This window comes from Mus pahari, chromosome 9 (genome assembly GCF_900095145.1).
Source record: "Mus pahari chromosome 9, PAHARI_EIJ_v1.1, whole genome shotgun sequence".
Taxonomy (NCBI): Eukaryota; Metazoa; Chordata; class Mammalia; order Rodentia; family Muridae; genus Mus; species Mus pahari.
The window spans coordinates 8,190,716-8,200,602 of NC_034598.1; the positions used below are offsets into that span (position 1 = coordinate 8,190,716).

The 9,887-nt window shown below is 45.2% G+C and overlaps 1 protein-coding gene across 1 annotated transcript in view; it reads right to left on the bottom strand.

Annotated features, from left to right (window-relative positions):
* The window catches only part of Armc2 (armadillo repeat containing 2), a 109,361-nt gene that overhangs the window by 50,488 nt on the left and 48,986 nt on the right, over positions 1-9,887 (bottom strand). Inside the window, exons 8-10 of the mRNA XM_021205659.2 lie at positions 9,415-9,590; positions 5,329-5,431; positions 2,273-2,496 (exon numbers count right to left, since the gene is read on the bottom strand). Of these exons, the coding sequence (XP_021061318.1) occupies positions 2,273-2,496; positions 5,329-5,431; positions 9,415-9,590 (503 nt within the window). The remainder of the gene's footprint in view (positions 1-2,272; positions 2,497-5,328; positions 5,432-9,414; positions 9,591-9,887) is intronic.

Sequence of the window (9,887 nt, forward strand, 5' to 3'; positions counted from 1 at the left end):
AGAGAGAGAGAGAGAGAGAGAGAGAGAGAGAGAGAGAGAGAGAGAGAGAGAGTTCAAACTTCAAAGCCATCCTCAGCAACACATCTCCTCCAACAAGGCCACACTTTCTAATCCTTCCCAAACAGTTCCACCAACTGAGGACCAAGAAGTCAAACATATGAGCCTATGGAGACACTTTCATTCAAACCACCACATGGGCATGTCTTTATCACGGTGGTGAAACTGTGAAAAGTAAGCTGATAGAGATAAGGTGAGATAATGTTTACTGTCCCATTTTTAAAACCTATGAGATTATTAAAAGGTACTAAATATACTGTGAACAATATAAGCTCACTAATTGGGCACGAAGAAACCGAGAGAGAAGAGGTGAATCGACTATTAAAAATAAAGATTAGAGGGACCAGAGAAATTGCTTAGTGGCTAAGAGCACTGACTTCTCTATCAGAGGACTCAGCTTCAATTCCCAGCCCCACAGGGCAGTTCACAACTATCTCTCACTCTAGTTCCAGGGGAGCTGGCATCTTTACAGAGGCATACATGCAGGTAAAACACAAGTGCATATGAAATAAAAATAAATAAATGAAAAAAAAATACAGATTAGAGCCAGGCATATCTTGAATACATGCCTTTAATCCCAGCACTCTAGAGGCAGGCATCTCTTTGAGTTTGAGGCCAGCCTGGTGTACACAGTTCATTCAAGAATATATATCACAAAGACTATGTTGCTGAAGGTATGTCCATATAGCTCAGGATAAAAACATCTTATTTTTTATTTTGTTATGCTTTGAGATAGGTTTGAACTGGCCTTGAATTTATGATCCCCCTGCCTCAGCCTCCCAGGTATGTCAGTATTACAAGTGTGTGCTGCAGCACCCCTAGCTCAGATAACTTTTATACTTTTCCTTATATGGCCTACATTTTAACAGAAATGACCATCACCATGTAATCAGAAATAACTACTTTCAAAAAAAAAATCTCACAAATGATCCAAAATTTAGTCAACATGAAAAAAGAAAAATGCTTTATAAGTGCCCCTTGCTAAAGCATGGTCTGGCCTTGTCTTTGGCCAAAAGGGATTTTTAAAATATTTTTACAATCTTTTCAAAATGGAGGACCCAAATCTAAAATTAATAATCATCATAAATATTTTAAGAATCTTGAAGTCAGGGTGTAAATCTGCTTTCTAACATGTTCTCCCGACATCTCAGAGCGTTCTGAAGGTTCAATCCATCCTCACTAATTGACAAGCACAGTTCAAATCCCATGATTTATTACATCAAAGATGCTATTATTTGATATATAGATGCTATTGGGGTAAAAATCTCATCTACAAAGGAATATGAGAGCTAGAGAAGTTTGGGTAGAAATAATTTAACTGTGAAATTTAATCTGTTAGAAGAGCAGTAATAAAGCTCTAAGCAGAAGAAAATTTTTCTTCCTGTTCTGGCCAGATGAATTACACCTGGCTGTTTACTGCCTGCCTCCCTGTGGTCCCAGAGCTGCATGGCATCCACAGGGCCTGTGAAAAACTCCACCCGATGTCATTAACTCCCGAGTCATTGCAGACAGAGATGTGGCCTTAGGTCTGGCTGGGAAATCCCGGGCATCACCCACAGCTGATGAGCAGAGCTCAGACTCTCCGTTCCCTCCATGCTTATCGATTTGTTACCCTTTCCCTTTGCTGAGGATGGAAACTGTGCCCGTGCCCTCCACCGTGGTCCTACCTCCTCAGCCTTCTCCTTGCTGTCTATCATACAAGGGGTACGAGGGAGCCTTTACTACTTTCAATTCTCCTGCCTCAGCTTCCTGATTGGCTGGGATTGACAGGCCTGTGCCATGAGGCTCGGCTTCCCTTCCTCTCCTCCCTCTCTCCCTCCCTCCCTTCTTCTCCCCTCCCTTCCCCTTCCCTCCCTCCCATCCCTCCCTTCTTCTCCTTCCCTCCCTCTGACTTCCCTCTCTTCCACCCTCCCTTCCACCTCCCTTCCACCCTCCCTTCCCCCTCCCTCCCTCCCTCTCTCCTTCTGTCTCTTCTCTCCTCTCTTCCTTCCTTGGTAGCAGAGGATGACCTTGAACTCTTGATCCCCCTTGATCAAAATCTCAGTTCTGGGACTCCACATCTGCCAAGCCCAGCTTTCAGCCCCGCTTTCTCTGCAGAACTATGCAAGCAATATGGAAGGTTCTGCCGAAAGCCACGGAATAGCCTCGGCAGGGCACACAGTGACTGGCCAGGGACCACTTCCCTTGATCTCCAAGACCCTGGACTGCCACCTACCTGCACTAGCAAATGGCCTGAATCAGGCAGGCAGACACCGCGCTTCTCCGTGTCCTCCATCATTTCCTTTATCAGCTGTGCCAATATTTCCACTGCACCTTTGTTGACCATCTCAGTAAGAAACCCCGGACTTCCGGAAATGAATTTCAGAGCCCCCATGCAGTAGAGAAAAGCTTCCGTGTTACTCTGCAGCTCTTCAGCTCTCAGGACCTCCAGTAATGATTCTGCCAGGAAAGACGCATTTCTATAAATGCCTAAGTCCAACAGCAAACTCGACGCTGGCACGCACTTTGTAAAATATGTTCACTCAAGGGCACACGCAAACGCTCCTGACGTTACTCAGGTTGGGAAGTCTCAGCGACAACAGATCTCCATTAATAGTGATGTGACCAGAAGCAGGGGTTGTTCCTGTGCAAGTGAGGACGGCAGCCTCCCCTCGGCTCTGAGTCACCTCACCAGCCCTTAATAGTTAGGTACAAAAATGTCAAGTTACCGTCCAGTACTAATGAGGAAGGCAGCCACTGGGGAAGAGTCATCCTCATCTGTTACTTTCCTAATGGGTCGTGGATGACGTGGGACTTTAAAAAGGATCCCAGCCACTGAAAGGGATTTGAATTAAACATCCACCCCTTCCCAAGCCAGTTTAAGAACACCTCCCTCCCTAAGCATGGTGGGGAACATCTATACTTTCTCAGCCTTAAGGAGTTCAAGGTGGAAGGACCACAGCTGAATCTGAGCCGGGTCTGTCTATGCTCAGAGTGAGACCCTGTCCCTAAACACCAACCAACCAAGCAACCACCACCACCACCACCAACCAACAACCAACAGCATGCTTGCAGGCATCGCACCCTAAGTCCAACCCCCAGGACTGCTGGAAACAGGCAACCAAATCAGCAAAGAAACCCATAAACCCAACAACCAAATGGCACTGATGGGGCCACGTGCCACAGAGCTCATAGGGTTTTGGAGCCTTCCAGATGATTGAGCAAGGTTAGACAAAGGCCCCACTCTTAAGTGTAAGAGTGTAAAAGAGCCCTTAGATTTTTTTTTTTTGAATTTTGTATTAGATATTTTCTTTATTTACATTTCATATGTTATCCCCTTTCCTCTTTTCCCCTCCGAAAACCCCCTATCCCCTCGCCCCTCTCCCTGCTCCCCAGCTCACCCACTCCTACTTCCTGGCCCTGGCATTCCACTATACTCCGGCATAGAGCCTTCACAGGACCAAGGGCCTCTCCTCCCATTGATGACCAACTAGGCCATCCTCTGCTACATATGCAGCTGGAGCCATGAGTCCCACCCACCATGTGTACTCTTTGGTTGGTGGTTTAGTCCCAGGGAGCTCTGGGGGTACTGTTAGTTCATATTGTTGTACCTCCTATGGGGCTGCAAACCCTTTCAGCTCCTTGGGTACTTTCTCTAGTTCCTTCACTGGGGACCCTGTGTTCTGTCCAATGGAAAACAGTGAGCATCCACTTCTGTATTTATCAGGTACTGACAGAGCCTCTCAAGAGACAGCTATATTAGGCTCCTGTCAGCAAGCTCTTGCTGGCATCCACAGTAGTGCCTGGGCTTGGTGGTTGTATATGGGATGGATCCCCAGGTAGGGGTGGGGCAGTCTCTAGATGGTCATTCTTTCAGTCTGTGCTCTGAACTTTGTCTCTGTAATTCCTTCCATGGGTATTTTGATCCCCCTTCTAAGAAGGACAGAAGTATCCACACTTTGGTTTTCCTTCTTCTTGAGTTTCATGTGTTTTGCCAATTATATCTTGGGTATTCCATGATTGGGAAAAGATCTTTACCAATCCTAAATCAGATAGAGGACTAATATCCAATATATACAAAGAACTCAAGAAGTTAGACTCCAGAGAACCAAATAACCCTATTAAAAATGGGGTACAGAGCTAAACAAAGAATTCTCAACCAAAAAATACTAAATGGCTGAGAAGCACCTAAAGAAATGTTCAACATCCTTAGTCATCAGGGAAATGCAAATCAAAACAACTCTGAAATTCCACCTCACACCAGTCAAAATGGCTAAGATCAAAAACTCAGTTGACAGCATATGTTGGCGAGGATGTAGAGAAAGAGGAACACTCCTCCACTGCTGGTGGGACTGCAAGCTGGTACTCTGGAAATCAGTTTGGTGGTTCCTCAGAAAATCAGACATAGTACTGCCTGAGGACCCAGCAATACCCACTCCTGGGCGTATACCCAGAAGATGCTCCAACTTGTAATAAGGACACGTGCTCCACTATGTTCATAGCAGCCATATTTATAATAGTCAGAAGCTGGAAAGAACCCAGATGTGCCTCAACAGAGGAATGGATACAGAAAATGTATACATTTATACAATGGAGCTATTAAAAACAATGAATTTATGAGATTCTTTGTTTTTTTTTTATCCGTAATTCTCAGCTAAGCAATATGATGTTAGACATTCTTTCAAACCTGGTTTTGTCCCTGTTTGCTGCGATCATTGTCTCCTGTTACCAAAAAATGACCACAATGCTTTCTATTGTGGCCTCTTTTGCAGGACAGCACACATCCTGAGAGTGTCCCACCAGGTCATTCTATCCATTTCTGAGTTATTTAGAGGTATGTTCAGAATGGGGCTTTGTTAGCTAGGCTGCTCTGCATTAAACAGTACCCACGTCTGCATTCTGTAATAGCCACAACTGTTTCTTCACTTTTGGGGGAGCTTATTCCTGTTATATCAACAGAGTAGAATTTTTGATTACGTCAAAAACTTACAGGTGTGTTTATTCTAACAGTGACTCCAGCGCTAGGAAATGAATTTTTACACAGTGATGTCATTAGGTCACACCACATCACTACAGGCATCTAAAGAGCAGAACAAAAACCGAGCTGGTCACAGTAGACTAAACAAATGTGGGAAAACAGGGAAGGCTGAAAAAAACAACCATTGCAACTCTGTTTCCCCAGAACCGGAGCCATCTCGCTCCCCTTCACTCACTCGCCTTTTCTTCTAGGGACTTGGCATCTTTATCGGGGTGCAGGATCGCCCCCCCCCAGCAGCACTGATGGAGACTCACCCAGGATGTTGTCCTCCTGCATCAGGGTGTCGTTCTTCTCGCTCCTGCTGATTTTAAATATCAGTTTGCAGACGTTAAGAAGGTTCTTTCCACTCACTTTAAGCTGCAGAGAAAGAACACACTTGCGTTTCTAGGCAGAAGGGAATAAAGGCCCGGCGCCTCGAAGACCTCCACACTCAGGGTACAGGAAGAGGGTCTAAAACATGAGAGATGGTCCTCGAAGACCTCCACACTCAGGGTACAGGAAGAGGGTCTAAAACATGAGAGATGGTCTAAGGGAACAACCTAGGAAGCTTTGGGCCACATTTAGGCTCGGCTACCATATCTAACTCATAAAAAACCATGTTGGCAGCCTTTCAGGTAAGAACACTTTAACGACCATTTGTCTCTCACTAGGAAACATTTTGCATTGATGTGTCAAACTATTAGGCACTTTTAAAAGAGTATGTTATTACATAGCAATTGGTTTAGAATATACTGATAAAGATGAAGGATACCAAAGTTCAGATTAAACTCACCTAGAAAAGAATCCACTGAGGAGCCAAAGCAAAGGAAACATGCCCCCTCTGCCATTTGTATAAAAAGGAACTTAAAGCCAGTGCTTTAGATTGTGCCCTGCTTATTCTTGGGGCTATTTCTGGAATACCTTGAAATAATCATTGTTCCAAGCTGAAATCACTTTCTAAACCACACAGCAATATCTAAGTCAATTCAGCACAAGGCAATAAGGAAGAACAATTTCCTTTATAAAAATAGAGTGGCTGGCTGACCAACGGTCTACATTAACTGCACACTTATCTAAAGTAGTAAAATATGGTCATTAATGGGGAAACAGCTAATAAACTTCAGAACAGCAAAACTCTTCAAATGAGGTGAGCATCCCAGAGAGGAAAGCGACTTGTCTTTGTTTGTTTGTTTCATGGAGACAGGGCCTTTACTGTGTAGATCAGCAGGGCCTTGGATTTACAGAGATTCGCCTGCCCCTGCTCCTTGAGAGCTGGGATTAAAGCCAGCACTATTTAGACAACCTGAAGGAGTTGGTTCCCTCTTTCTAGAATGTGGTCAAACTCAGGCTATTAGTCTTGAAAATAAAAACATCTGTAATTTCTGGTTCAGACTGTGTGCCCTCTGCAACAGTGTGAAAACCAGTCTGTAGGAATGGGCTCCTCTGAACAAATAAAGATTTCTGTGTGAAAATGATGGCACAGGGGTCATTATTTTCCTATTTAAAAAGTTATTTCTGGTATTCTTTATTGGGTTTTCAGTTAATTTTTTAAAAAGATAGTCGAATATATCCGAGTTATCTGTTAGAGCCACAAATACGACCGAGCACTTAACTGCCCACAGGCTGAGCTGCTCCCTGAGGGAGAAAGAAAGATGGGCATGTTGTCTGTGGCTGGCAAGGTAGAGGGAGTGAGCATGATGGAGCATTTGCACCTTCTGGGCCTGCTCTGGGCCTGGGCACAGCAATCGGAGAAGCGGCCCACTGGGCATGCGCCCTGCTCTGCAGAGAGAAGCGGCCTTAGACCCACCCACAGAGCCGGCAGTCTCCCACCTCCTGCTCTGGGAATGCCAAGTCCCCAGTCCAACCTGTGTTTTAATAACTTGCCAGGGCATTCACAGGACAGAGTGGAGATTCCTTCTGCTCTCAGGAAGCAAAGAAAATGGGAAATTAAAATTAAGACAGTGATTATGATAACATGGCTTTAAATCCCAGCAAAGGAGCTGACTGAAGCAAATTAAAAACCCCTTCCACATCTGGGTGAGGGCGGGGTGCGCTGGCAGACTCCACTGCATCGGCTTGAGACGGAAATCTCTCACCAGCTCATCTTCCTACTATGGTGGGTAGCTTATGCTCTACACTTGACAAAACACCCCAATAAATGGCTCCAAAGCACCTCACCCCATCTCCCACCTCTACTTGTAGTGAAAAGCAGAAAAAGAAATAGCAACAAAATCAAACAACAACGCAAGTGTCCAAGTTTCATCAGAACAACATCAACAGCTCGGAGCACTGTGCCAGCACTGGGGAGGCCAGAGGTGCTGGCTGGCTGGTCACCGTCTTCTCCCTAGAGTCCAGTGATAGATCCTGGGACTTTGGCTGTATTGTTTAGAAGTTCCCAGGGCTAGGATGAATTTCTGCCAATGCATGTTTTCCTGGTAGGGTAGTTTTTTCTGTTTACATTAAAAAACAATGCTTTTGGCTGGGGCACCTTTATTCCCATCACTTGGGAGGCAGAGGCAGGCGGCTATCTGTCGTTTGAGGCCAGCCTGGTCTACAGAGTGAGTGCTCGAACAGCCAGGGCTACACAGAGAAAAACAAAAACACAAAGCAAAACAAAGAAAGATGTTTTGGTTTTGTTTGCTTGTTTTCCAAATTAAAGACGTTTGAGATCTCTCCAGTTTCCCACTCTATCTAACCACAAAGGGCGCAGAGGACATTTCCATCTGGTTGTTAGCCCTCTGCCAAGGCTGCTAGAGTTTAACCCTTCCTGAACGTAGCTGCACTTCTACAGTGTATCCCTGTACCCTTTGAACACTCTTAATACAGACTGACATATTTTCACAAGTTTTTTTTTTTAAAGCAAGGATTAAAATTAAAATGGCAATCTGACAGATCTCTTTGGAGTCAAAGAATTCAAGAAATCCGAATAACTCACATGCTTACTGCATGTTTTAAATAAATACTGTTAAATGGTTGGACTGTAATATCAAACTGGTGGGCAGAAAAAAAAAAAAACCAATAGCAAGAAGAGGAGATTCAGTGTAGAGCTTTGGCCTCTGTATAGCTTCAGTCTTGGTTTGTATTTCTGCCACAGTTCCTTTTCTTCTAATTATTAGTTTATTTTTATCTTATGTACACTTGTGCTCTGCGCGCATGTCTGTGTGAGAGTGTCAGCTCCTCTGGGAAGGCACTGCAGTTGTGTCACTGAGAATTGAACCAGGGATCTTTGGAAGAACATCCAGTGCACATAACCACTGAACCATCTCTCCAGCCCTGTCCTCCCCAGTTCTTATGATATGGTGACTTGAGAATTTATGTGGAACCACATCCTAAGGCTGCATTTGAACAGGATCTCCCCTGGGACATCACAGGAGATGCAAGTGGCCGATTGGAAGTTGGATGTCATTGCTTGGAAGGTCCCTTCTGACCTGGTAACTCTGTATGGAGTAAGAAGGTACCCACCTGGCACTCCTGGGATGGCCCAGTGGTTAGACACTCTGGCTGCTTTTGCAGAGGACTCAGGTTCAGTTCCAACCCCCAAATGATGGCCCACAAGCACCTGTAACTCCAGGGAATCTGGTGCTGTCTTTTGCCCCCCATGGGCACAAGGCAAATACATGGGGTGTACACACACATGCAAGTGAACCACTTATTTACTTAAAATAGGTTTTATTTTTTAAACAACGAAGGCCCCAAGCCACTTAACTCTACATTAGAACTTGACCTCACTTAGATTCTCTGGGACAGGATGAATTGATGATTTTTTACCTACTTACCAACCAATACACACCCTCCACCACCACTATCACCACCACCAATTTGTCCAAGACCATCAATAACTGAGGTAATATTTTCACTGAAAGCTTAAATAGATCTGTGGTTCATTCTTTCTCATCTCCCTTTTTGATTCCTTATGAAACCAAAACATCCGGAATCCAGGTGAAAAGGTGGCTGAATGCTGGCAGCCGGGGCCTCCCTGGGACAGCTCCACAGTCAGAGCCCTAGGATGAAGTGACTCTGAGTCACCACCCCCCTCCCTCCCCACCCCCCAGCTTCTACAGAGAGAACCAGTAGTTGGTTATGACAGCTGAGTAAAAGTGTAGTCTCGACCCCAAATTACACAGAAAATGTGGCCAGAATACTCTGCAAGCTTGTAGGGGTAGCCCCTAAGTGCTCAGCCGTATTCCTTACTTTCTAGCCCAGTGCTGGGGGGGGGGGGGAGCAAGCTTTTTGCCTTAATTTTTCCAAGAGTCTAAACAAACTCACCACATTTCCTAATCTTTTTGCAATATGTACAAACAAATATTTGACACGACACAGATGCAGAACAGTCAGCTAGAAAGAAAGAAAGACAAACTTACTGCTAGGATAAGCTTGGCAAGCTTAAGGCTGAGCGGGTCTGAGCCAGCATCCACTAGCTTATACAGAGCCTTCAGCAGAACAGGTCTTTTCTTGAACTTCTTTCCGAGCATGCGCGCTTCCTCCAGCGTGCGATGGAGCTGGGTGCAGGCCGCGCACATCTCTTCAATGTCTTCTTCTGTCGGAGCAAAGAGAAGATCGACCACTTACTCATAAGGTTGAGTTTTCAGATATGTCAGATGCAAGCAGTGCGAGGAAAAGCTTCCGGGGTATCCTGAGACATCTCCAGATTCCCCCGGTGCCGTTTTCCCTGTATCCCTTGCATCTACTTGACCGTTTTCATCTCTTTGATTCATTTCCTGGGCTAACTTATTTACTAACCGGTCACTTAGCTTGTTCAGGACACAGCTTTTCAAAACCTTTCCCTTGGCTCCCTTTTCTGAGTGCGCACCCCCCCCCCCCCAGGCTCTATCCC